The sequence below is a fragment of the Terrapene carolina genome, unplaced genomic scaffold (assembly GCF_002925995.2).
Source record: "Terrapene carolina triunguis isolate 2854851 unplaced genomic scaffold, T_m_triunguis-2.0 Scaffold35022, whole genome shotgun sequence".
NCBI lineage: Eukaryota > Metazoa > Chordata > Testudines > Emydidae > Terrapene > Terrapene triunguis.
In genome coordinates this window covers 8,469,876-8,497,715 of record NW_020699373.1, presented here as the reverse complement: position 1 = coordinate 8,497,715, position 27,840 = coordinate 8,469,876, and the positions used below count along the sequence as shown (strand labels likewise).

General features: G+C 42.2%; 1 protein-coding gene and 1 long non-coding RNA gene across 2 annotated transcripts; one reads left to right on the top strand and one right to left on the bottom strand.

The window, feature by feature from the left end:
• Positions 1-1,644: 1,644 nt before the first annotated feature.
• Positions 1,645-3,715, bottom strand: LOC113405316. Its single transcript, XR_003369478.2, has 2 exons — positions 3,482-3,715; positions 1,645-2,834 (listed from the first exon to the last, which is right to left on the bottom strand). It is a non-coding gene; the product is annotated as an uncharacterized LOC113405316 (long non-coding RNA).
• A 110-nt stretch (positions 3,716-3,825) lies between these two features.
• LOC113405315 (E3 ubiquitin-protein ligase Topors-like) lies at positions 3,826-12,345 on the top strand. The gene is made up of 2 exons (XM_026646399.1): positions 3,826-4,096; positions 8,891-12,345. Exons 1-2 carry the CDS (start codon positions 3,911-3,913, stop codon positions 11,930-11,932), a joined length of 3,228 nt encoding a protein of 1,075 aa, XP_026502184.1. The 5' UTR covers positions 3,826-3,910; the 3' UTR covers positions 11,933-12,345.
• Positions 12,346-27,840: the final 15,495 nt, after the last annotated feature.

The window sequence follows — 27,840 nt, the reverse complement described above, 5'->3', positions numbered from 1 at the left end:
GGTCAGAGCCCCATCTGCCTCCCAGCCATATCACCAGCCAGCTCCTGCAAAAAACCCCCTTCAGCGACCCCTCCCCCAGCCTTTGTTCAGTTTCCCGGGCAAAGGTGTCACCTGGCTTCTAACCTTCCTGGGTTCTCATGTTACATGCTCAGGTATTCCCCTTCGGTCAGTTTCCCATCCCCCAGTGCAGACTATCCTAGCCACAGTCCCCTGTCAGCATTCACAGACCACAGTAAGAACAGTCCCAGTTTGTCACAGCTGCGTCCCAAGTTTGGGAAACACTGGTCTATATGTTTGGTCAGACAAGGTTAGTTCAAACTGCATAAGCCTTGATGATTAAGAGGTTGATTTGTGTTTTGTTTGTAGCTGACTTGTACCCTGGTCTTGCTCACTCCTGCTTCCTTACTAGTCACTGACAGAATAAAGCTCACTGCTTTCCTGAAGAAGTAATAACATTATCACTGTGCCACAATTCAGTGAACACTCTTATTAGGCCATTGCCTGTGGATCTTTACCCTGGGAGTGCCTTTTCATTTATAAAGTATTTTGAAAACTTGTCCTGTTTGAGGTGTTTTTATTCTGTATACTTCTGGTTTTAAACTAAGAGTAACCTAGTGGAGAGAAGCTGGGGCTGCTTAATATTAATTGTATTCAACACTTTAGCTGTTTGGCAATATGGAAAACAGCTTTTTCTAATCAGCCATCTTTCAAAAAGCTTATCCTGACTAATCTGTTTTTTATTGCAGAAAAGGCCATATGGTGTTACTGAAAAGAAGTACTGCATATTCCCAGTGAGTTAATTAAAATTAATATTTTCTCGTAACATGTCGGCCTCATGGATAAAGAAAACAAATGGGAAGGGAGAGGTGGGTGTGTGAGGGCAGCAATGATACAGGGAATAAAATTAAAATAACTGTATTCAGTACTTTGGGCACTTGGTACAAAAATGTTAAATGCTGACTAAGGAAAACAATGTGATATAGACCTTTAGAAGCATCAGTATTTTCTTCAGAATGGATAATATTCCCTTGAAAGCTTGTTTCGCCAACAGAAGTTGGTTCAATTAAAAGATATTGCCTCACCCATATTGTCTCTCATAAAAATAATAGTACTTTTATGCACTTGCATATTATATATTTTAGACAGTAGTATGACCCATGACAAAATATTCACCATAAGCTTTTTGATTTCATTAGGGTGACAAAATTCTAGAGACAGGAGAAATAATCCCACCAATGGAAGAAGAGCCTACTGGTCATCACTGAAGGTTATAAACTCTAGCTTTGTTCCTATAAAAAGTGTTAAATATTTCCAGATATGTAAAACAATAAAGTTGCTTTCAGGAAACTCTCATGTTATCTTATTTCCTTCTAGGTATAGCAGGAATAGCAGAGACCATTTCCAGACTTTTCTTTAGTGCAAGGCAAGTTAAGGAAGTTACTCACATAAAATCTTCTTGTCTTAACAGGCAACAGATTATCTGCATTTTAGCAACCAATTATGTATCTCTAGTCATGTATTTGAATTTAACCAAACAGGAAGATACAGCAAAAAAAAACAAATCAGCTCAGCAGGTAATGCACAAGTGCAGTAAAATTTAGAAAGCATTTTGGAAAAGTAACTGTCCCACTCTTAAGTCAGATATTATTGAGAAATAATTTTAATAAGATATTAGTTTACATAGCCTCTGTTTCATTTATTGTGGAAGTCCTACCAGAACTCTGAACACTCAAGCAATATTGTAAAGTTTATAAACTACAAAATCTTACAATTCTTTTTTTCAAAATCATCTGTATGAGAGGGTTTGGTAAAACATGATAGCTTTAATTGTATGAATCAACAGCAAAATAAGATGAGTAAATAGAAACAAACGGTGACAAATAGTTATTCGTACTCACATTTCTATGAATACTTGTTCCTTTCAGGAAATAACCCTATTTCAAATACTTGATCCACTTCATTGACTAGCAGTATTCCAAAATTCCTCAGCCAACCTCGACCTGACTATTCCTGAAGGTCAGCATACCATATCACTAGAAGATAGTGTGAGTTATGTCACTATAACATCTGTGACTAGCACTTTACTAGGCATAGCCAAGATGCCAGACACATCTGCAGACCTCTAAACACAACTTGGTTGAGGCTGCTGCAGTTACACTTGCTTACTCCATCAATGAAAAACTTTAGCATAATCGATTTTAAGAGGAAAGAGTTGCTATGGATAAGCTGTTGCTGAATAAGACTATTTGAGGGCCAAATACTATTAACGTGAACTGAAGGAAAATGTTGAATCACTTTTAAATAATGTTACTTACTGCCATATCACTGGACTTAAACATGTGTACCATATTTTAAACATTACAAACTCTTTAGCAAAGACATTAAGTCTGTAAAAGAGAAGACATTCTGCAAACCAACTGAACATACACTTGGTGTACATTTCTTCCTTGGCTGCTACTTAGTCTGGTGCTCATTTTCTATATTTATTAAGAAAACTCAGTGTCACACAACATGCATTGCCTGTATTTCTGTTGATCCTTTAATTGTGCAGGAAGCTTGATTTTTTTTTTCTTGAAGCCTTCTACCACTGTTAAACTTAAATTATGTGGTCAGGTCATAACTTCTCAAACCATTAGTTGGAAATAATCTTTTCTGTCCTCAAATTTGGTTTTAAATGTGTTCAGGTGTGAAAATCCAGATGCCGTCCATCTGTAATGTTTCCTTTAAAAATTCAGCATTTGATCAGGGTAGTCCTTCTCAAGTTGCCACCGAGCTGCTATTCTTGTTGCATAAATAACATATCCCCATGAAAGTAATACAATGGTGAGAAGAATCTGTTAGAAGAAAATATGTTTGCAAAGGTAGGTATTTTGCATTACCAATACAAATTTCAGAGTAGCAGCCATGTTAGTCTGTATCCGAAAAAAGAACAGGAGTACTCCTGTTCTTTTTACCAATATACTATACCTCTATTGAATATTGGTCTCATATTTAAACTATTTGCAAATGGTCATCATTTACCACCCCTCGCCTAAAAGTTTAGATGTCCAACCCACACACTAATGAAATACTGATTAGATAGGGTAATAGTGGGGACAGGATTGGTATAGTACCTGCCCGCGTTAGCATGGTATTTTCTGGCTCTGAGCCAGGGCATTCAGTGCTTCAAAGGAAGGCAGGATCTCTGGCTTCCTCGCCCCTCCTAGGCCCTGGAACCGAAGGCTTGATGGAAGTAGGTGAAATGTACGGTGCGGAGGGTAACTGCGCCCCTGGGTTGTCCCGTAGGAGGCGGGTCCCCAAGGGCAGGTGGAAGGGAAGAACCATCCGTGCGGTACCTGCTGCCCACGCAGGGCTGCGGCCCGTTGCCCCAGCCAGCGGCTAGGGACCGCAGGGACCCGAGAGCGGAGGCTTTGCTGCACTCCCCTAACAGAACGGACCAGGCGGCTCCGTGCGCTGGGCCGGGGGCGGCTCGGGCACCTACCAGCGAGTAAAGCCAGTCCCGGGCGCGGCGGCTCAGCGGCGCCATGGTGCGGGCTGCGCGCGGCGGCGCGGGCGGGGGGCAGGGCAAGGGGAGATCACCATGGAGACAGAGCTAGACGGGCGCGCGCTCCGAGCCACCATCTTTGGTTGGGCCTGGAAGCGCCTACCCTGCGCAAAGCGAGCTGTATCGGCGGGTAGCGAAGTGTCTCAGGGCGAGGCCGCCCGGAGTCAAGATGGCGTCCAGGCGCGGTCACGTGGCCGGCGTTCCGCGCGCTCGGAGGCTGCGTCGGGGGCGGCGCTGTAAGTCGTGGAGTTCCGAACGAGTCGTTTCCGGTCCCAGCAGCCCTTGCGGGGTGTCTGTCTTGCCCGGGGCCCGGCCATCTCGTTGTGCCGCGGGCGGGTGGTCACTGGTCACGGGCAGGCGGCTTCAATGGGGGACCCACTGAATTACCTCACAGAGCGGGGGCGCCGCCGCCGCCTTCGTCACGGGGGAGAAGAGCCGCGCGCGGGCCCCGGTCCGGGCCCCGCCCGCTGCCGCCGCCAGAGACTCAAAGCGGCGGACACGGGGCAGCCCCGCGGGGAGGGCGAGCCGCCCGCACCGGACAGCGGCGCCGCTGTGAGTGACTGAGCGGGCCGGGCGGGCGGGAGGCTGGACTCGGGAGCGGCCGCGCCCTTGGCGGGGGAGGTCTCCGTTTCTGCTGCTCAGGCAGGGGGAAATGGCGGGGTTGGGCCTGAGAACAGCGGGTCCGTGCGGGGACGCTCCTGGAGCGATCAGGTCTGTGAGGCGGGAGGCTGCCCGGGCAGAGGCGGCTTCGTGCCCAGCCCTGTCAGGAATCTATTTGTTAGACTGGTTCAGGAAATGCGCCCACCCCCCCCCCCCCGCCGCCACTCATCAGGGTCAGATCTTGTACCTTCCTGCGAGGTACAGGTACAAAGCCAGTATCTGAGGGCCGGGGGCCTTGTGATTCAACAGGTGAGTTGTCAGTAGCCCCTCCCCATCCGCTAAACTCTTGCAGGGACAGGAGTTCGGGTCAGCAGGCGCTGGGGAGACTGAGCAGAGTACTCTGGCAACCCAGCCCAGCACCCCTGGTCCGGCTGGATTCTGCCTGACTTGTGGTAGATCTGGGTGTGGAGACAGAGTGAACTTACAGGCACTTTGCAGCCTCCTGCCCTTCAGTGTCTTTCTTAATGTTAGGCTGAGCTGCTGTGACAACTGGTTGAACTGTCTCTATGGGCTATATGGAGCGTTTGACAGCAATGTACCGTGTTTGTTAGTTACCAGCTGTCTTCAAGTAGGTTTCCTATAGGGAGTAATAGAGTTCCCATCACTTGGACATACTTTCTGTTTTCAAAACTGGTCAAATAACCGTTCTAAATAGAAACACGGAGCCCAACTGTCCATGACCACAAAAGACCACAGTGAGACTTATCAAGTCAGTTGTCCAAGATTTCATATTTCTCATTCACTTAAAGCCTGAAAATTTAGCAGGCCACACTCCAGTCCTTAATATAACAATGATAGACAAATTAGAAATACTTCGAATTTGAAATTCTCACGCTGGGAGAGATACTTCAATGTTCAGAAATGAAGTTGATGCACACAGCTTTGTATACACTTTGATTCTCGGCTTGTCTTGTTAAAAAAAAGTATCATTTCTTAATGTTTTTATAGTACATCTGTTCACATGTTTGCAACAGTTCAACTGTATACAGATTGTTACACATAACATATTAAAGTTATGCTTATGGTCAGAAAACCGACTGTTACAGTGGTATCTTCATACTTAACAGTTCTGCTGCCTTGGTCCTTTAATCATATTTGCTGAATTAGTGACAAATAGACTACAATTTACTTCTCTGAGCATTTTTGAGTCTGTACAGCTGTGGATAAATAAGTTGGATTATATGTTGGCTCATGTATCAATTCAGTTATTTGAGTTCTTGTCCAGTTATATTATAGGTGTAGCTGGTAGAACCATCTATAATTATGGGTGACTGACACATCATCCCCCCCACCCCTGCTTTCAAATTGCCAAATGTCAATTAATTGGGCTGAAATAATTTCAGTAAAAAATGGTTCAGCTGTTTCTGAGAACAAGATTAGGGAAGACTTATTTTGCCCACATTAATAAAAATCTTTCTATTTTGTTGAGAAGCTGTAGTGCCTCCATGCTTTGAAATTTGGCAAGGGGATTGCCCTGGTGTTATGGGTGGACCTGTTGCTGTTTCTGAGGGGAGAAGGGGAAGGCTCAAATATGGACAAGTTATAAGCCTTTAAAAAGTCTCTGTTCACACATGCTCAGTAGAGACTTATGAGTTTGGGAACTAAATACTGAAACTGAAGATTGTTTGGAATACGCGTGCTGCAGTCAGGACCCTAGGGGCTGAGTAGGACTTCACTTGCAATTGCTGCTGCTGGCTATTGCAGCACCAGGGACTAAGAGCAGGGAGACTGTAACTTCTGTGCTGTCAATACTGCCCCTGCCTGTGTCTAAGAATTTGGAGGAAGAGCAGCCTGACTCAGATGTGGTGGGTTTGAAGAACCAGACCTGAGTGGGCAGAGAGAAATAGGGTTGCCAACCCCCTCCCGGTTTGGCCAGGAGTCTCCTGGAATCGGGCTCGATCTCCCGGAGGGTACTGAAGCCAATCCGGGAGATTTTAGACTGCTAAAAGTCCCGCAGTGCAGTGGGGCTAAGGCAGGCTCCCTACCTGCCCTGGCTCCGCGCCACTCCTGGAAGTGGCTGGCATGTTGTGGTTCCTAGGCAAAGGTGTGGCCAGGGGGTCTCAGCGTGCTGACCCCACCCCGAGCGCTGACTCTGCAGCTCCCATTGGCCGGGAACGGGGAGCCACGGCCATTAGGAGCTGCGGGGCGGTTCCTTCAGGCAGAGACAGTATGCAGAGCCACTTGGCCGCCTCTGAGCCTTGGAGCCGCTGCCGGACATGCTACTGCTTCCAGGAGCCACCCGAGGTAAGCGCCGCCTGCCCGGAGCCCTCACCCCCTTCCACACCCCAAACGCCTGCCCCAGGCTCAGCCCAGAGCCCACTCCCACACGCCAAACCCCCTGGCCCTTCGTTCCAGCCCATAGCCCGCACCCCAACCTCCTACATCATCCTGGTGAACGTGAGTGAGAGTGGGGGGGAGAGAGCGCTACGGAGAGAGGGGGACTGGAGTGAGGCCTTGGAGAAGGGGTGGGATGGGTGTGGCCTTGGGGAAGGGGCAGGGGATGGGGCAAAGGTGTTTGGGTTTGTGTGATTAGACAGTTGGCAACCCTAGGGAGAAGGTATAGGTCGGGTTAAGGAGCCTGGGGGTGTGGTGAGTGGGAGGCTGGCACTGTTTGGGCAAGCAGACTGTTTGGGGAAGGGTGGCCACTGAGGTAGGGTAAGGGGTGGGTGCGGTGGGATGGATGGGAACTTTCTGGGCAAACAGCCAGGGAGTAGACTGAACCAGACTAGGTAAGGAAATTGGAACAAGGAGCTGGTGTGAGAGAGGGCAATTTAGACTAAGCTTAAATGAGGATCCAGAAGTTGGTTGGAGGGGACGGGGAATTTGGACTGGTAATTAAAGACTATATCAAAATGCATATGCACAAAGGAGCTGAATTAATTCTGGCATTTCCTAACTTTTGAGTGCTTGACTTTGCAACCTTATTTTAATATAGTTTTTGTGTGAGTAGTATTAGCTACATCAATAATACATCTTTGTTAGATCATGATTACTGGTGGTAGTATAGAGACCAAAAATAATAGTAGAATTAATAGGATGATCAGCTTGATCAGACACTAGAGAATTAACCACCTTTGAAAACATACAAAAAATACACTTTTGTTTGAAGTCTAACAACTATGATAAACATCTTGATTTTTTGTGTGGAAATAGCCAACTGATGATACCCTCCCTAGTATAGAAAAGATCAATCACTATAATTATTTACCCTTTGCACTAAAATGTTATAATAATTTGAAAAATAAAAGCCTGCACCCAAAACAGGAAGCTTGGGAGGGTGGCAGCGTCTCAGAATTCCTAGAGCTCATGTATGAAATTGTCTGCTTGGCTGGTGATGTCAGAATGTTAGCAAAGGTTGTTCTAGGAAGCCTGCAACCCTTAAACTGGTCTTAAAAAAAACCCCTCAAACACACCAACACAGGGCTTTTTTAAAGGCAAAAGCTCTTAAGTTCTTTGTTACTTTAAACAAATTTGCTATGTGTACATGCAATAGTTGGTAAGTCACAACCTATTTACTGTACCTATTTAAAAGTAATTGCCCAAAATAAATATACGTTGATGTCAATAGAAGTCATTATCCGCTGTAATGTGTGTCATGATGTAAAAATCAAGTGCAAAAGTGTTGCTGAAACGGTGATCTCCTCTGACTATCCGTAGAAGAATTTGAGGCATCTTAAAATCATTTGTGGCCAATCACAAACGTAAATGCTTCTCCATTCTTTCCCACCACTTGTCCCACTCATTCAGATGCACCTTGGCCTGTGAACAATTGGCCAACAAAGTAGTGCTTGAGCAAAGCAATACTGGCTGTGAGTAAAACTGACTAGGGGATAATTCAATCCCAGTCAATTTCCCATAGCAGCATTATGCAAAGTAAAGTTGACTAATCGGTCAGATTTTGTCTGCATCAATCCCAGAAGTTGCTTTATACGTGGAAGGACTGCAGAGGGAAACTGGCTGCTGACCTTGCAGAGGCTCCTGGAAAAGGATAAGGAAAATAAAAAATAGTAGATGCTTACAAGGTGGGAAGAACAAACACTAAAATGAAGACAGGAGAAGTTGAAAGTCAGAAAGAATGGGAGTAACTCTTAACATTAGTATTTACATTTTTTCCAGTTATTGGGAATTGTGGCTCATCAAAGCTTAGAGATGAATAACCAAATGTATATTTTGGTAATCCACTGAACAGACTATAGGATAGTAAACCAACTTGCTCTTGTGTATTGATCTAAAATGTTTTGGGACACAGATGGGGAGCTACACTTAAAAATAAAGACTTCTGGGCAATTCTCTGCCTAATAGGCCAGATTCTCAGATGGTGTAAATCAGGGTAGTTCCACTTCAATGAAGAATCCCTGATGTACATAACATGAGCATCTGGTCCCATGTATCTTTCGGTTATTCCTTTGCTTTGTTTGCATTAGGATGTTATTTAACCACTAATATTTCCTAAATTTCTGGGGGGAGAGACTGCAGGGGGAGTTTAATAACTTAAGCAGTTACATGTCAATTTCTTCTGGTCCAATGGGTTAGCAGTGTTTGCTGCTGTTCATTCTTTATTTTCGACTCTCAGAAAAAACTGTTACAAGCTTAGTTGTTTGTTTGGTTCACCTTCGTATCACTTTTTTTGATCAGGAAAAGTTTAGCAAAGCTTTTATTGATGTTTGCCTCATTTTTCTTTTGTAGAACATAACATCAACAACTGAGGAGTTTACGGTGGATAGCAGCTTTTCACCTAAAGCTGGCACAAGCAAGCTGCATCAGACAATGCCAACAGATACATCTCCAGACTCTAAATGTCCAATCTGCTTGGACAGATTTGACAATGTGGCCTACTTAGATCGTTGCTTGCATAGGTTCTGCTTTCGTTGTGTACAGGAATGGTCAAAAAACAAAGCTGAATGTCCACTCTGCAAGCAGCCTTTCCATTCGATCTTCCATACAGTGAGAGCTGAAGATGATTTCAAGGAGTACGTACTCAGGCCTTTGCAGAATGGCTCTTTTGCTAGCCCTGATGGGCGGAGATTTCGTTACCGTACTACATTAACAAGGGAACGTCATACATCAGCTTATCCTCGAAGGAGTTCCTCTTCTCGAAGAACACTGTCACCTCCAGATAATGGGATATTATTTGAAGGATTATCCGGTCAACCAGTAGGGCAAAGAGATGGAGGAATTCATCAAATGATTAGACGACTTGCATCAAGGAGACAAGCTAGTGCAGAGGGTAGATCACTGCGGCAAATTCAAGAACAAGATATAATTAATTTCCGAAGAGCTCTGTATCGTTCTGGTGTGCGTGTTAGAAATATTCAAGATGGTGGTCGTTATAGAGACATTTCAGCTGAGTTTTTCCGCCGGAACCCCGCTTGTCTTCACAGATTAGTTCCATGGCTGAAGCGTGAGCTAACAGTCCTGTTTGGTGCCCATGGGTCTCTAGTCAATATTGTACAGCATATCATCATGAGTAATGTGACTAGATATGATTTGGAGAGTCAGGCCTTTTCTGATGACTTAAAGCCTTTTTTGCTCCATCGTACTAACCACTTTTTACATGAATTCATCAGCTTTGCCCGATGTCCTTTTAACATAGAGGCATACGACCAGCATGCCAATTATGATTGTCCTGCTCCTTCATATGAAGAAGGAAGCCAGTCGGAATCATCAGTTATTACAATATCTCCAGATGAGACAGATTCGCAAGAACCAGATCATAATGCATCCACAACTAGTGTTGATCGGGCACCTTGGGATGATGAAACTCCAGGGCCATCGTATTCCAGCTCAGAGCAGGTTAATGTTGCCGTGGCTTCTCCTTTGGATACTTCGGAAACTTCTGATGACGAACCTAGTAGAAATGGAACTGAACTGCAAGGGCAGTTAAAAGATAATGCAGCCCCAGATGGTGACATTGATTCTTCTTCCGACAACTGCGTCATTGTTGGGTATGTTAAGCCATTAGCTGAAAGAACACCAGAACTTGTTGAGCTGTCCTCGGACTCTGAGGAGTCGGTTGATGATGGGAAAAGTGAGGATGTGAAGAAACCACAGTCCATCCAGTTTCACGTTTTTAGTGTCAGCGATGCTAGTGGGTGCTCATCGCCATGCTCTCCTATAACTAAGGATGGTAAATATAGCCATAAAAGCAGCACCTCGCCCTCGCATAAGAAGATGAAGTCAAAAAAGAATGAGAAAGATACAACTAAAATAAAAGATTTGTCTATAAAGGACTCATTACAAAGTTCCTCTACAAGAAGGGATAGGGTGTGCTCTCCGTGCAGCCACAGATTATCCAGGAGGAGGAGATCAAGGAGTTCAGAATCCTATTCACAGCACTCTCACAACAGAGACAGCCATGGCCAGAGAGCCAGGAGGAAACATCACAGCAAAGAAAGGTTAAAAAGTAGACTATCAAGAAGCAGAGATAGTAGCAGACATAGGAGCAAAAGAGACAAAAGGAGGTCAAGACCTCGAGACATAAGTTTATCTAGAAAAAGCCAGACAGTGTCTCTAAGTAGTGAGAGCACTATATCTAGAGATGTAAGCAGGTCAAGATCCCGGAGTAATGATCATAGTAGAAGAAGATCAAGGAGCAGAGACAGTGATCATTATTATGTAAGAGATAATTACCAAAGTAGATACCAGTGGGAATACACTTTTTACAGTAGAAACATGGACAGAGATGGTTATGAATCCTCATACAGGAGGAGAACTCAGGCCAGAGCTCATTATTCAAGGCAGTCAGCTAGTCCAGAGTTCAGAATACAGTCCTTTTCTGAAAGGACAAATACTCGAAATCAGAGAGGTCACAATGAAAGCCGATATTACTACTATGAAAGACGCAGATCAAGGAGTCGATCCAGTAATAGATCTCGGACTGCTTCTGATAGAATGCGATGTGAAAAGCCTGGTGGAAAAAGGAAATACAAAACTCGCCACTTGGAGAATGCACACAAGGAGAATGCAACAAGCCCTTGTGAAGGGAAAGGAAGTGACCTGCAGAAGTCTTTGTCAAAATACAGTGGTTGCTACAAAAATCAGGACAGCCTTTTAGACAACCAAGCAAGCATTGGGACTAGACATAAAAAGAGGAAAAAAAAGACAAGAAGTCCAAGTGTAGAGATTATTTATGAAGGAAAAGCTAGTGACATGACCAGACACCACAAAAAGAAAAAGAAAAAGCACAAGAAGAAACACAAGAGACATCACACAGGTAACTCATCACATTCTTCTCCAGTTGTGATTACAATTGACAGTGATAGTGATAAGGAGACTGGAATACAAGAAAATACTGAGTGTGACAGTAGTATCTCTTGGACAACCACAACCCAGTTAAATGAAAGAGAAAATGAGACTCCATCCCCTGTCCTGGGAACAAGTGACGGTAAGGATGAGTACACAGTAGATGGTGAAAGTGGACTGTTGGACAAGGATTCCAGTATTACTACCACTAGGGGAGACTTAGGTGATGACCCTGGAAAGGTAGATCGCCAATTTCAGGAAACATCAAATGAGCAGGCTCTTGCAGTGGCAGATGATAGTAGTGCATCTGACATGGGAACTCTACCGAGCAATGTTGAAACTATACAAACTGAATCAACCAGTCGGTTTCCTTCTTCCAGAGCATCATTTGTAGAGAGTTCAGAGAGACCACCGTTGATATTGAGACTGCCAAAGAGACTTATTGACCGATCCTATTGGCTTGACTCTCCAGAAAAAAAGATGTAACAAGTTTTACACTGAATTGTTTTAAAATGATGAAATCCTGAAAAGAAAACACCTGGTGTGGTTTGTGTGTGTAAGACTGTTTTAAAAAAAAGTGTCTGAGAAATGTGTAAAATCCCTGAATTGATGCACTTTTAAGTCCAAGAAAACAGAACATTGCTAGTAGTTTAAATTAACTTTTTTTTTTTCATAAGTGTGTAAACCTTTAGAAGTTGTAATTTCATAGAGCCATACTGTATTCACATTGTGTAAAATATATCCATGGAATCTTTCTAAGTTGTGTTTTTTTAAAACACCTGAAGTCAGAAAATCTATTTTCTGATGGTTGCTCTTTTTATTTTATAAAAGAAAAATTGTATAATTCACAAAACAAATTAATGTTTAATTCTGCCGTCATTTTAATCTGCATGGTTTAGCTTGACCTCTGCCAAAAAGGTATCAATGCCTTCTGTACAAACGTTGAACCAGACTGCCATTGAAGTAAACATGAATTCTTTGAGAGTCCCAATAAAGCAATAAGACATTTTTAAATCAGATTTTGAACCCAATGTAATATGTGTTTTGCAGGCATATCATTTGTCTTTAACTTAAAACTGCACATGGAAAACCATTAGGAAGAAGTCTGGATCTGAGCTGTTCATGTAAAATGACAAGTTTAGCAGACCACATGCCTGTGCATCACCATATTTTTTTCCACATACTGTCTTCAATCTTGTAGGATATGCACTGCAAAGAAAAACACCCAGCACAGAGTCTAAGCCCTGGTCTACACTGCGGCGGGGGGGGATCGATCTAAGTTACGCAGCTTCAGCTACGTGAATAACGTAGCTGAAGTCAACGTACTTAGATGGACTTACATGGTGTCTTCACCGCGGTGAGTCAACTGCTGCTGCTCCCCATCGACTCTGCCTGCGCCTCTCGCAGCGCTGGAGTACAGGAGTCGATGGGAGAGCGCTCAGGGGTCAATTTATCGCGTCTAGACTAGACACGATAAATTGATCCCTGCTGGATCGATCGCTGTCCGCCGATCCGGCGGGTCGTGTAGACATACCCTCAGCTGACTTGGGCTCAGGCTGTGGGGCTAAAAATAGCAGTGTAGGCATTGGGGCTCAGGCTGGAGCCTGGGCTCTGAGACATTCCCTCCTCACCAGGTTTCAGCACTCGGACTCCAGCCCAAGCCTGAATACCTACGCTGCAGTTTTTAGCTCTGCAGCCTGGGCCCTGCGAGACCAAGTCAATTGACCTGGCCTCTGAGACCTGGTGCCCGCAGACCTTTTTTTGCGGTGTAGGCACATACCCTAAGTGTGTAAGAGCAGATCCAATAATGTCTTTCTAGTTTTGTTTTGTTTTGTTTTTTTCTCCTTCCTCTGTACCTAAACTGCAGAATGCTAGAGGGCTATTATTTAACTGTATCATCATCTTTCTAAAATGATCAAAAGACAGTCTGGGTATATAATTGAAGACAGCTGCTTGACTTCAAGCTTAGTCAGATTTTTTTTTTCTGTAGACCCTGCCATTGTTTAAATGGATTTCTGACATTACTGAGGTGTAACAAGAAATAGAAGCCACACTGTAGGCAGTTTAATTACTTATAACAGGGGTTCTCAAACGTTTTGTATTGACAATCCCTTTCAAATGGCAAACCTCTGAGTGTGATCCCCTCCCCCTTATCAATTAAAAACATTTTTGTATTTAACACTTTTAAATGCTCAATTTATAACTCTTGTTTAAGACTAATTTACCTTTTCTCACTGCTTTTAAATTAAGACTAAAACACATTTTTAGCAAATTATTGCTATAACCAGAAAAGTTATTTTTTTAAATAGTTACTGTTTAATACTGGGAGGGGTGCACGAAGAAACTTTCAGTATCACTTTTCACAGCAGACTGAGGGCATGTTTATACTACAAAACAAAATTGACTTAAGTTATGTTGACGTGCAGCCACTGCAGTAACTAAATCAGTTTTGTATGACCACACTAGCTGCTTCTGTCAGTGATGCGCGTCCTCACCAGGACTTCTTGCACTGGCTGTCAGTGTCGAGCACTGATACTCAGAGCCCTGCTTGCTGGGTCTGAGAGTCTGCAGCCCCGCCATGCACGGGGGTTGACAGCTTGCAACCCCCTCGTAATAATCTCGTGACCCTGTTTGAGAACCCCAGACTTAGAAATATATATGTATTTCAAATAGCAGGGATCTTTCCCTTTTTCACTGATAAATGTTGAAAGTCTAAAGCCCAGTAGCTGTCACTGTGTCTGTGGAAGAACAATTGTTTTATTTTTAAAAGTCCATTATTCTGCCTTCACAAAAGAAAAAAACTGCTACACTAAGCTGTAGCCTGGAAAAAAACAGTAAGGGAAGTAGACTTGTAAATTTATCTCTCTCTCAGCTGATGAGTTTCTAAATTCTGTTATCCAGAAATTGCCTTTCAGTGTCTGAAACAATCTGTGTATGAACGTTCTCTGTACATTCCTGTAGGTCAGACTTTTTGTGTGTGTTTCATGAAAATTGAACCAATTCCATTGTAGTGAAATTGCTCCATTCATGAGGTTTTTTTTAATTTTTAACCTGTTTTTCCTGATCATTGTATTTCTCCCTTGTTGGTTTTTGAAACACCCACATAAATGTGAGGGATTGACTGACAGTACGCAAAGTGCCAGCAAATACACAAAATAAGCAGCTTTTTCTTTCAGTTATAGTAATTTAAGTGCTGCCTGTAACAAGAGGTACAAACATTTCAGATGTAAATGTGATTAACACTTAAAAAAAGTCAAACTATAATGCAGTCTTACTATAAATTCATATTCTGATTACCCTTTTGTAGCATCTTTTTTTTAAAAGTGACAGTAGTCTTAATGACTTTTAGATCTAAAGTGATAGAATAATTCACTCTGATTTGTCAGTACCTCTGATTAAAAATGGTTTTAACTGCTTGTGATTGTAGCTATGAAGGTTTTTAGCTAATAATTTGTCCTCATCATGGCTCCTAGGTGCATTGTATACGCTAAAAAATTAATGAGTGCTGCTGACCTTCACCAGCTGTATTAAGCAGGTGAACTACTGCATTTTGCACTGACAGTGGTTCCGGTGATCTCATTAATCATTTAAAATACACACATCTCATTGACTTATGGAGAAGGTGCCCAGAGTTTAGGAGGGGAGTGCCTATATGTATTTTATAAATCTGATGAAATTAAATGTTAGATTTATTTACTGCCATAAGTGACGTAGGGCTTTAATAGGGAGTAAGATGCATTCCTCAGACAACGGAGCTTAGGATAGTAAATAGCAAGACACAGCAGTAGTAGTAAGGGAGGATTTTGAGAAGTCGGGTTACCTTTTTTTTTTTTTTTTTTTTATATGGTGAAGTTTCTGGAAGAAACACTGACAGGAGGAGCCAAAGGGGTGTATGATAGAGAGCAAGAGCTAAGCATTTCCAAGGATAAGGGCAGTAAACTCAGCCAAGAGTAGGAGAGTAAGGGAAGGGGAGCAAGAAATACCTACAGAGATGTAGGTGAGGATGAGGTCAGGTTTTTGTGAGGCTGAAGGATGCAGTAGGAGAAGGAGGCTAATGAAGAGGGCAAGAAGGCAGCAGGGGAAGGAATGAGATGTCTGCAGCAATGGCATTTCAGTAGAGGTTCGGAGTCTGAAGCAGACTGAAACATCAGTGGGATTATATCTCTTACTGAGTAACTGTCATCTGGTGCACAAGTGCTGAGATGCAGGGGGAATGCTTATTTTCGAAGAGGAAACTATTTAAACCCTGTCAGTGCTATTAAGTTTTCAGTTTTATTAAGAGATCTTATTGATTGCTATCCATGTATGGAAAACAAATCGAGTGCATAAACTGAAACATGTGAACCCTATTAATTTCTTTAATATCATTTGGTTGTGATGGGCAAATGCATTGAAAATATCTTTGCTTATGAACTTTCTAAATGATCATAATACAGATTTCAGATTTTTTTTTTGAGTTGTCAAGACTGAAATCGTGTATTTACATCTCTGGAAATGCACACCCTCTTAGAAATGTACTTTTTGGGTTACCTAGTGGTATTACTACACAAGTGATCTTGTGGCTTACCTCGGTAATTATGTAAACAGAGACACAAAGTGGGTGAGGTAATATCTCTTAGTGGACCAACTTCTGTTGGTGAGAGAGACAAGCTAGTCATTCTGAATTATCAGAACAAATTATGGATGCTCTGTTTATAGGATGTCATAGAAGCCATGCTTCAAGATGAATAAAAGCAAGGATAAGACCACTTTTCTTTTAACACATGGTATTTAAAAGACTACTTTCAGATAGTTAAGCTCCAAAATTCAGGTAGGGCATGTCTGTAAGGAAAATGGCAAAACAGTAATAGAAACATTTTAATGGTTTTTCAAACAAAAGCTCAGTGAGAACAGTTGATTGGATTTAAATATTTCAGTTGCCTGTTTAGGTTTCAGATATTCCACCATTTTGCCTGTGCATGAGAACTAGAAAGTTAAAGGTGACAAGTTTAGATGCATTTTCAGAGGCCCCTTGAAAATTCAACCTAGGGTGTAATTTACTGAATGTGTTTAATTTTTTGCAAATTGACCCTTTACAGCTCAATACTACCTTTGGTGTAGGTCGTATTCAGAAAAAGAGACTGACTACCCCTTACTCAACTTTGGCATTTGTATCTTCAGTATGCCTTCAATCTCCTTAATAGTTGCCAATAGCAGAGAGTTTAGGAAAATTATAATTGTATAAGTAGTATTGGTGATTCTTTAGGTGGCACTCTGCCCTGTGAATCAGCACTGAACCAATGCACCATTGTGATTAGAGGCAATATGCTGCTGGAGAGAGCGCATCTCACATGAGACATCGTCAAACTGAAGTCCTGACCACTAAAAACCCCTACCTCTTTTGGCAAGAGTGGGTATTACTCTGGGTTGAATTCTGGCACAGTATTTACTTTCTGCCTAAGGAGATGCTATCAAGACAAAAATAACAGTTTCAAAGGTATCTGTAGACCCCTTCTCTCGTGCCCACTCCCATGTCTGCAGACATGACAACTCACAAAGCTGCATCGTTTGGAGCCACTAGTTCAAGTAGGGAATGTCATCCCATCTTGTCTGTGGAACTTAAGTGATATCAACCACAAAGGAGTTCAGCAGAACACAGTCAAGGTAATAATCTTGGTCTACATTTTGGTGCCCTCCTTGAGACACCTAAAAGGGGCCTTATCTTCAGAGAACTCATCCCTTTCTGAAAATCAGGCTTCATGAAGGAGTCTGCAGATGGGCATCTGAAGGTTTCAGCGACCAACAATTTTGGATGCTGAAACCTTCATATGAAAACTTAGGTCCCAACATCTGAAAATAAGTGTGTGTGTGTGTGTGTGTGTGTGTGTGTATATATATATATGTATATATGAATCCTTTCATTATAATATGATCCAAGACCATGTAAACTAGCAGATGAGGATTGACTGGCTTACTTATTTGGTGATGAGACTGGAAAGAGTCTTTCACTTGTAGGTTGATGGTTCAAATTTTTGGCTAGGTCTGTAGTCTTTGGGTCTGGGGCCATCTCTCTTTTTGTGTTTGTATATCACCTAGCACATTGGTACAAATAATTCATAGTAGTTATAGGTTTATAGTGACTGAAAGACTGTTGGCTGCTGTGAGCCTATATACAATTAGATTGCTGGTCTGTTTTCTTCCATGAATATTTGTCCATGTCAGGACCACCACAGTTGGTCTCAAATAGAAGCCTTGCTGCACATTCAACAAAGACCAAGGACAGAATGGCCCATAAAGACTGAAGTATCCTGTTGCCAGGCCACCATAGTAGGTGTGAGTGATGGTGATGGAGTGCTGTGTGGGAGCCACTGTCTGTGCTTCACCTGTACTGTGGATAAACAGAGAATGGCAATTTCCAGAGTTGTCAGTCTGCCGCAGTTTGGTGGGTAGATCCATATGACTGGATAAATGAAACCAGATGACTGGTAAGTTTCCCTTCTGTTTCCCAGGCACAAGTACAGTTGTGCAGTGGCGGGTTTCAAACACTGCAGCAGGATGTTTCTCACACACCTTAAAATAAATACAATATTTTAAATCATGAAAACGTGCTCTTCAAATTTGGATTAGTAAAACCATGGTTCCCCACCTCAAGCCTAAAGTTTGTACTTTAAAACTATGTGCCAGTGTCTGAGATTAAGCTGTAAACTACATATTTCAGAGTTCGGTAATCTTAATAAGAAAATACCGATGTACTACATTCATTGCTTGTGATTCCCATGCTGAATGTAAATTAACCTAGGACACCAAGAGACTAATTGAATGTAATGGTTATTACTTTGTCATTGGTCTTCATCACGCATGAGAGATTTACAGTTATTTCCCACAGTACTTCTCCTTACTACAGTAGCTGGTGTAACTCTCTTAAGGAGTATGTCAGCACCAACCAGAGCTGGAGCTGCTATGAGAGAACCAATCATTTCATCTTGTATTGGTTTCTATCTGGTGTGTATTGTACTGTATTCCGTTTTTTAGTTTTTAGACATGTTTTCCTTCATTATTGCAAAGTTCACTTTCAGTGCATCTTGAATTCCCCATCTATTCAGTAGCATTTGATGAGTAAAAATAAATTGGATTTTAACATTTTGTGATAAATAAAAATCAGTGTTTGTAACTGCCATATCCCAGGTATAAGTTAGCCAATGTCACCTGCTTTTTACAATGCATGTGGATTGTGCAGTTAAGTGACAATTCTAAAGAACTGCAGATGGTGTCGCTTTCTTATGATGTTGAACCATGAGCTTTAGTAGAATAAGGAAAGCAGTGTTACCCCTAAAGCTTCTCTGTCTCTCCTTCACTGTAAGGCTTCTCAGAACCTCTAACATCCCACTCCTGGCTGGCTTCCTACTAGCTTTAAGGAAACAGTACATGCCTCCTTATACTTGTGGTTTAGGTCATAGTGGTCTCTTCTGTAACTGGAAGGGGATACAGCACTTCAAATGTATTTATTCAAGGCTTGTCTACACACAGTTTTTGTACTGCTTTGACAACAGTAGAACTTCAGAGTTGCGAACACCTCAGGAATGGAGGTTGATCGTAACTCTGAGCAAAACATTAGGGGTTTTCTTTCGAAAGTTTACAACTGAACAGTGACTTAATACAGCTTTGAAACTTTACTGTGGAGAAGAAAAAAGCTGCTTTCCCTTTATTTTTTAGTAGTTTACCTTTAACACAGTACTGTACTGTATTTGCTCTGTTGCTGCCTCATTGTGTACTTCTGGTTCCAGATGAGGTGTGTGGTTGACTGGTCAGTTCGTAACTCTGAGGTTCTACCGGATTAGAAACTCATTCCCCTTGTGCATGTGCATTATGATAGTCTTTAATTACATGACCACATTATCTTTTCCATAGAATCCCTGCCTTATTAGGGCACAGGATGGGTATACAAGAAAGCAGAATTAAAGTTGTGTGGGCAACCTGCCAACTGCTTGATGATGCTTATGTGCATCCTTGTGTGCACCCTAGCCTCCAAAAGGCTTTTCTAGCAGGGCTTGACCACGTGCTTCTTGAAGAAGGATGGTATTGGAGTGGAGGACTGGAAGTTGGGACTCTTGGGTTCGATTCCCACCTTTGCAGGTTCCTAGCTTCAGGGCTGCCTGATTAAATACAAAGTTAGGAAAATATGCTCAGATCCTCTAATGCAGCGGTTCTCAAACTGTGGGTCGGGACCCCAAAGTGTGGGTTGTGACCCCATTTTAATGGGGTCGCCAGGGCTGATGTTAGACTCGCTGGGGCCCGTGGCTGAAGTCGAAGCCTGAGCCCCGCTAGCCTGCACTGAAGTCAAAGCCCGTGGGCTTCAGCCTGCGACAGCGGGGCTCAGAGTCCAGTCCCACTACCTGCCTTGGGAGGCCGGGCTCCGCCCCCACCCCCACCCAGGGTCATGTAGCAATTTTTGTAGTCAGAGAAGGGGGTCCCGGTACAACGAAATTTGAGAACCGCTGCTATGGAAACGCAAAGCAGTGTTTTGTGTGTGTGCACATGCACACAATCCTTTGCTAGGGGGAGCTGCCTCTCCACCTTCCTTCCACAGCCTCAACTCTTCAGCAATGATTTCTTCTTCTTTTTTTTTAAATCTTGCTTTACTAGCCTCCAGTTAATAAGACCTACTGGGCTTCTGCTTCTAACTGCTTCAGCAGGCAGCAGCCCTTATAGGACTCTTCCAGTGGTACTTACTAAGCATGTTCCTAACTGGAAGCACTAACATCAGTGGGATGGCTTTGTCAGTCATGTTCATAAGTACTCTCTGGAATCGGGGTTTTAAGGCTGAATAACAGGGTTTTTTTTTATTCTCCTTTTCTTTTTGGTTCAATAGGTATTTCATTCAAATCATTACTACTATAGGTTGCCACTTTATATAAAATAATTTATTGATAAGCAGCAAATATCTATGATCAATACATAAATAGGAACAATAAATAAATGACTGACACAAATATTCTGTTACATCGTAAAATGATCTGAAAATATTTTCACAGCGCATAGATAGAATAAATAGTAACAGCTTTTAAAATCCCACTGCATCTCATTTTAAATCATGTACAAAATATTACTTGATTTCGGTTAGTACTTCTAAAAACGTTGGTATTTAGATTTCTAAACTTCTTTGTGAATTTGTCCTATATTTGAAAACCCCATAATTCCACATGGATTCTCCTGCTAGCACTGAGGCTGAACTGCTTGTCTTTTATGAAATAATTGGTATCTCTTCACGTTCATCCTGGGAAACTGTAGGTCCTTTTTTCCTGGTCAGAGAGTCCCATTTTCCATCATTGCAACCAAACATGTCTCCAGATGCCCAACTTGCTGATGAGTCTGTGTTGGAATATCTGAATGGAACTCCCACCTCAGGTAGTTTCGGAGAGATTTTTGCAAAAGCAGCAGGAAATATGTTGGAAGATTTTCTGGATTGCCACCTTGCCATTCCTCTTCAGGGACACTCGAGGCTTGAAGACCTCTTGGGGCCACCTGAAACGTCTCTCTTTGTTCTGACATTAGAGGAAAATTATGCCCATCTTTTTTGTTTGAAAGTTTTTCCAGTTCACATTTGTTATGCTATTATACTGTGGTTAAGCTGCATGTTACAGTTCAGAGATGAGATTTGATCAGAGAAGAGTTGAACCACAGAAATCTGTATAGCAAACACATAATGTCAACAATGTTTAAGGTCTAACCCTTTCTTAATTTTCTTGTAACTTGTTTGCATGGATATCTTTCATTTTGCAATTTAAACTTTGAGTAAATCAACAGAGTATTGTCACATGAATTGTAATATGGGCTGTTGGAATTTCATTCTGGAGTGAGTGTATTGCGTAATACAAGGTCAAGCATTATGGAGTCTTAAACTGTGGGAAGGATCAGTAGAGATGAGGGAATCCACTGCACGGTACAATTTCATCCAACTGTTTTAACCTCTGTAGTTGCTTCAGCCTCAGCTGGAATGAAATGAGATTTGGTTGAAACACAAAAGGAAGAATAAATTTTCCACTGTATTAATGTCAATAAATTAAATGGAAATATCTTTTTATACCTCCTAATCTCACAAGTCTTACGCTACGTTCATATTTTTTATAAATGTCTCTAGGAAACTTCTCAAGCTATGGTATGTATATGATGAGGACAGATGAATAAATAATCAACCATGATCATAATAGAAACACACTACATATGTAGCAGTCAGAGTGCTTTGGGGGTGGAGGGGGAGTATCATTATTTGATGACCAAAGTACTGATGAGGTGGCTAAGGATTCCAGAAATATGTACATTTTTGCATGGACTGCCAATTATGTAATGCATAACAACACCTGATATATGGGAGAGTATGAAGAATCACAAACCTGAATAACGCTAGTAACAAAAAAAATAAATCCATGTAATTGCAAATCCATTTCCAGCACAGGACAGGAAGAGCCTAAAGCTGCTGCCATGGAAATCAGTTGCTATTTGGCCATTGACCCTGTAGGAGGAGGATTAGGCCCTATGTAAGCAGAGTTATAAAATATCCGCTATCTCTGTTCAGCTGTATAAATTACACTGTTAATTCATTTACTCCAGTTTTGTACTGTACCTTCGTTACTAAGCCTTCTAGTGAGTTTGTCAACCAGTACAAAACATCTGGGTATTTCCGTGCAAATGATCTCCCAGGCACACAGGCTGTATTGCTTTTCTTTCAGGAAAGCATCTATCGCCTGAAAGTATTGTTTCACTCTCCGATTGGTGAGCTGCAGGTCCTCACTTTCTGGGTTGGTTAATTCCTTCTCCATCTGTGCTCTCAAACATGCCTCCAGCCGCTGCATTTGCTGCTAAAGTCCACTTTGGAACCTGACTATGACAGTCCCATCCCAGGCACTTTGGGTGAGGTTTTTGCTAAAGCTGTTGAAGATCTCTTGGAGGATCTCTTAGATTGCCACCTTGGCATTCTCCTTCTGGGACACTGGAAGTTAGACAACATCCTGGGTGGGCTTGAAAGAGCAGTACGAGGCAAACATGCAGAAAACACCTGGTGGTCACGATGATGTCTATACAGTCCTTTTCTTTGTGTGAACCTTGAACCTAGAGTTTGTTGTCTTTCCTCTATGTCTCTGAATTTAAGTATTTGGTTGGAGAATGTTTCTTTGATCATTTTCTACTTACAAGATTTTCCTTCTTGGAGGTTTCAAAGATTCTTGCTGTTTTTCTTGCTGTTTTCTAGTTCTTTTACCAAATTTCTCCTTTTTTTGGGGGGGAGGGGTGAAAGTGACCACCCATGATGATATGGAACCCTGTTAACTCATGTTGGATCCACATACATACAGGCTTTTTATCATACATTAATTTCTATAAGATCATCCATAATTCCAAAGTGGTACAGAAAAGACCTCCAATTAGTCAGACAGTGCACTTCCCATTCATAACCTCCTTCATTTGAGAGACAGAAATATTTTAGGAATATTTAAAGTTTGCTAAGCATGGAGGAAGTAGATGTGGGAGGAAAAGGTTAGGCCTCCCAAAAATATTGGCAAACCTCAACTTTAACCATTTCCTCCAGTTTAGAAGGCACATTTAAAATGTAGACATCACAAACCATCGGTATCGTCCTTCTGTGACACCATGGGAGAGAGTGCTGTGAGAAAATGAAACCTTAACTCATTGTTTATTTCCAGGTCTTTATATACATACTGTAGCTGAGGAATAGATGCAGTTGGAAGGTGTTAATATCATGTCCTGTTGATCACTCCAAGTGGCTGACCATAGTGAAAAATGAGACAAATTCATAAAACAGAATGAGCAATTAGTATAGTGACACATGCTCGAGAGGTGCCCACATGGATGACTATGATTTACAATGTGGTCAGAAGGAGGTTATGCAGAGAAGTCACATTATGTATTTTCAGGGCCATCCTTAGCCATAGGCAGAACAGGCAGCCGCATAGGGCACCACTCTACCTGGGGGCACCGCTCTGCCGGGAGCCCGGAGCATGTAAGAGGTCCTAGAGGGCTGCTAGGTCCTAGAGAGAGAGCCAAATGCAGCACAGTCTGAGAGAGGGGATTGGCTGCTGGGGTCTCTGGGAAGGGGAGGGGATAGGGGTGGGGGAAGGAACTCACCTGTGATTTTTTATCAAGTGTGTCCCTGAGATGAAATAATTCAAATAATTTTTTAAAAATCAAATTCAGTGTTCACCAGTTTTGCTGGTTCCTTCTCTCTTAACATTTGCCTTCCCCTCGGCTTGGGCAGGGAAATTCTTCTGGTTTGTTTAATTCTCTTCACTTCCTGTAGTCATGTTTCATTTTCTGGATCTCAAGCCCTAGCACACACTGTTGTGCTGGAGTTTCCATCAGGGCAGGGAAATAGTTTTCTTGTTGAATTAAAACACATTTTTACTGAAATTAAAAAAGAAAAATCAGATGAAGAAACCATGAAAACATTTTTGTGCATATTAATTTGGTTAGAGTCTCTGAAGTCTTCCTGCACTTTTATAAGAAATTTGAGATTTTAGCTTCAAATTTTTGAAAGACACTCTGCAAAGCAGAGAAAGCAGACTTACCAGAGTCTCCAGATTGTCATGGGCTATGCTCCCCATTCTCCCATGACTACCAGGGGTGTTGGGCATCTGTATTCCACACCAGGGTGAAATCCCAGGGGTACTGAAAGCAAATGAACAAAACTGCAAACCCAGTATATGAACAAGACCATGTTTTGGTCACTCTTATTACTTGAAGCTTCCCGCTCCCGGCACCCACTGTTCGAGCCGGGGGCAGCCCTGGCAGGGTGGCTATAATGGAACCACACTGATAGGGACCGGAAGGCAGGTCTGACAAAGCCCTAGAAGTGACGCAGACACTCAGGTGCTCTGTGTGGAAAGATTTTGTGTTCTGTGCAGAAGCCAGCGGCTCATCTATTTCTATGATGAAAGGGGGGGCAAACTATTTCCTCCTGCCTGCTAGTGAGATGATACGGGTGAGCTTAAGTGGGGATGTATTAGTGGTATTTTCCTTCCTTTTTATCTACCTGTGGTTGGCTTTCCCACAGGAAGACTGAGAGTCATAGATGAGGGATAACATCAAATGGCTCTTAAGTACATTAAAAGATTCTTCCACGTAGCACAGCTTAAAAACAGTGTGATGGAATGTTTGTCAGGAGGTTCTCCTCTGCACTATAAGGGTAATGAAGAAGTTAGACTTGGAGGAAGCATTTGTATGGCTCCCAGGTGCAATATGACCAGGTAAAGGCCCCTCTCCAGCCACTCCCCATAATTGAGGTTCCATTTCACCATGTAGCTGTGGATATTCCGGGTCCTTTCCCTAAGAAGACACCCAGAGGAAAGCTGTACATACTGACTTGCTTGGCCACAAGGCCAGGGCCGGCGCCGCCTCTGACCGACAGTTTCATAAAGATGTGTTCAGCTCTTGAGGGTCTAATCCTTACAGACGAAATATAACATTTTCACCTCCACCACTCAGGTAGTGCAGCTCTCCCTCCCACTCTTAGAGCCATAACTGAGTCCCACATGTATATATTTGTTATAACATTGCATTGGCCATGAAACATCACTTTATATTGCACATGCTACATTATACATGTACATTATACGTAAGATCATATTTCCTTTTGGAAAGATGTAACCACCTTATGTAAAATTGAGCAACATGCTTAAAACAGTTCAGGCACATTATGTGAGGAAAATATACACACTGAAAATGTGTTGCGGTTACAGAAGTATTTCCCAGGCCTATCTCCTTCAATCCTGCATCTCAGGATATAAGAGACTCTAGACCTGCTGTAAGCTGTACAAAGGGAAACTGTCTCTACAATGTAAATAGGTGAAGTGGTCTAAGATATACTTGCTTTTCTTGGGCAAGACCTCATAAGATCAGATGACATGTCCTTCGGTTTTGCTCAGTTTTACTGTGTAAAAGAATGAAAGCCGGCACCTCCTAGAGTAGAAAACCTCCCAAACATTTTAGAAACTAATCAGTCACTATATTAAGTCACACGTGCTGCTTATATATTATATATATAAAACCAGAATACAAGCAGAATAGCTGTACTGTGCTGAGAGGAGGGTGTGTGCTGGGAAGTCTCTATGCCCCTTGGACTCTGCCGTGCCTTTCTTTGCAACAGAATGGAGGGCTGCGGGTGTAGCCACTAGACAGGTCTGCGCTGCAGTAGGTGACAACCAATGTATGAGGTGTATAGGAACCTCATTTGTCTCTACCACTAGAGCACCAGTGCAGCTATTCCATGCCAACCCAGCAGGCTAAGGGGCAAAATGTTCCAACCAAAGCCAGATTTTTGAGCTTTGATGAGAGGTGGCCCCATTTGGCCCCATGTCTTCTGTGTTTCTTGACTCATTTTCTTGCTAAGGATATTTGCGTACCATAATCTTCCCTTTTCAGTGACTTACTAACTTCCATAGCAAGTTGTTTCTAATGTCCTAAGCAGTGGTGATATGTTGTAGATAAGCAGCAGCAGATGAACTTAAGATGTACAATGTATAGCATGTCCTCAAGCTTAAGAAAAAAAAAAGCCTGAGTATTGATTTGTTCTTAATCCTTATTTACAACCTTCTACCAAATTTTTCGCATTTATTTGAACATATTGGATTAGAATGAACGATCCTGGATCCTTAGATAATTACGGTACTTTAATGACTAAAAACAATGGAAAGCAAGTGCTCCACCTAACAAAAAGCAATAACGTGGGAGTTCTCGGGACTAGGCAGATACAGGGCCAGAATAAGGTGTAGTGATCCTTTCCCCAAGTACAGGGTATATAGCTAGTGCTCAAGATAATGTTAAAAGGTGCAGTCCAGGTACCCCACGCTATTACATTGCCCAAGGAAATGTGGTTCACCAACAAGGGGGCAAAGCTATGCATCAGCTAGTGCATTCCAAGTTGCTAATACATAGTCGTCATTTTCTGCACAGAAGCACAATGTATGTGCATGGCCATGAACAAAATGATGCTTGTTTGACTAAAGGCAAAATTGTCAATTCCATATCCATGCCATCTTATTTTATCCTTTTGTCTGAACATTTTTCCTTGCCTAACTCTAAAGCAAAGATCAAGCAGAGTGCACGCTAGCTGTTCTGAAGCACCAAGGTAAATCAGTTTGATGTCAAAACTGCAAAACCGATATGGAGTGAGGCTAACCCAGATAGGATCCCATACTTTATTGCATTCGATAACGTGCCACACAGAATTGAAAATGGTGGTATATCACACTATAATACAAACAAGTAGCATTATGGGTTTTTTATATTTCCCAAACTTGGATGACCTGCTGAGGGGGAAATTACTCTAATGAAAACACTAGAGATTAGCATATAAAGTGTACACACTTTACTTTGACAGAATGGGTAAGAAAAATATTGGCCCAGCCAAAGCATAGAAGCAACTTGATGTAACTTCTCTTCAAGCAGGCCATTTTAACTCTTCACTTTTACATACTATCTCCAGAGGCTTTATGTAAACTCCCCGTCAGTAATGACTAAACTGTGAAAAGCATTGGATAGAAAAAGCAGATGTAGATCATCCAAATAGACTGTTGTTGCCGGCGCTGGTTCTTTTCATGAAAAAAAAATCCCATTTTTAGACCCGCTCATGAGATTTTGGCTACTTTATAACTGGACCTGGAAGAAGCACACCTACTGATTTTTGGATTTGTTTTCGATTCTTAACTGTGGAGCAATTCATATCCCACCTGTCAAAAAATACAGTGAAATACATATTTTTCCTGTGGTGGTTTCTTTTCATAATTTTTAGTGTCTTTTTTCTTCATGTTCATCCCTGTATATTTATACAAGGCACCCAGTTTACTGTTCCGCCATTTTTGTTTTGGGGAGGATTTTTCTCCATTCTACTAGACACTGTTATGTTTATTGTCCTGCCACCATCATAAAAGCTGTTTCACAAAGCTAGAGGTTTTATAAAATGCCAAACGCTGTTGGGCTGTCCAGTCCATAAATACCTTTTAGGAAATAACAGATCTTCCAACTAGGTCCAAATAATTATCTTCTATATTTCCCTTACTCCTACTGTTTATCTAACAATTATGGCACCACAACAAAATTCATGGCATATTTCCCACATCATTTCTCCTCCTTTTCCTCTCTCTTGGTCTGTGTCAAGCCTGCCTGTACTTTTCCTTTTATGGACAGCTTCATCTCCCTGTTAGACCAAAACTGTGCTAGGTAACCAGTAAGGGCCATCAAAGAAACCCCTTTAATCCTAATTTCCCTTGAGGGGCTTTATAACCTTGGGGAGCTTTTGGGCTAAAAGACAAGCTCATCTTGGCTGAACTTATGACAACGTGGCAACCCTTCAGCACAACTCCTTTCACAAAAGAACAATTTCATATCTAGCGGGGTGATTGTTTTCA

Coding starts and splice junctions, on each gene's coding strand:
- LOC113405315 (XM_026646399.1), top strand. CDS start 3,911: ATGGGGGACCCACTGAATTACCTCACAGAGCGGGGGCGCCGCCGCCGC. Junction 4,097..8,890: donor CACCGGACAGCGGCGCCGCT/GTGAGTGACTGA, acceptor TTTCTTTTGTAG/AACATAACATCAACAACTGA.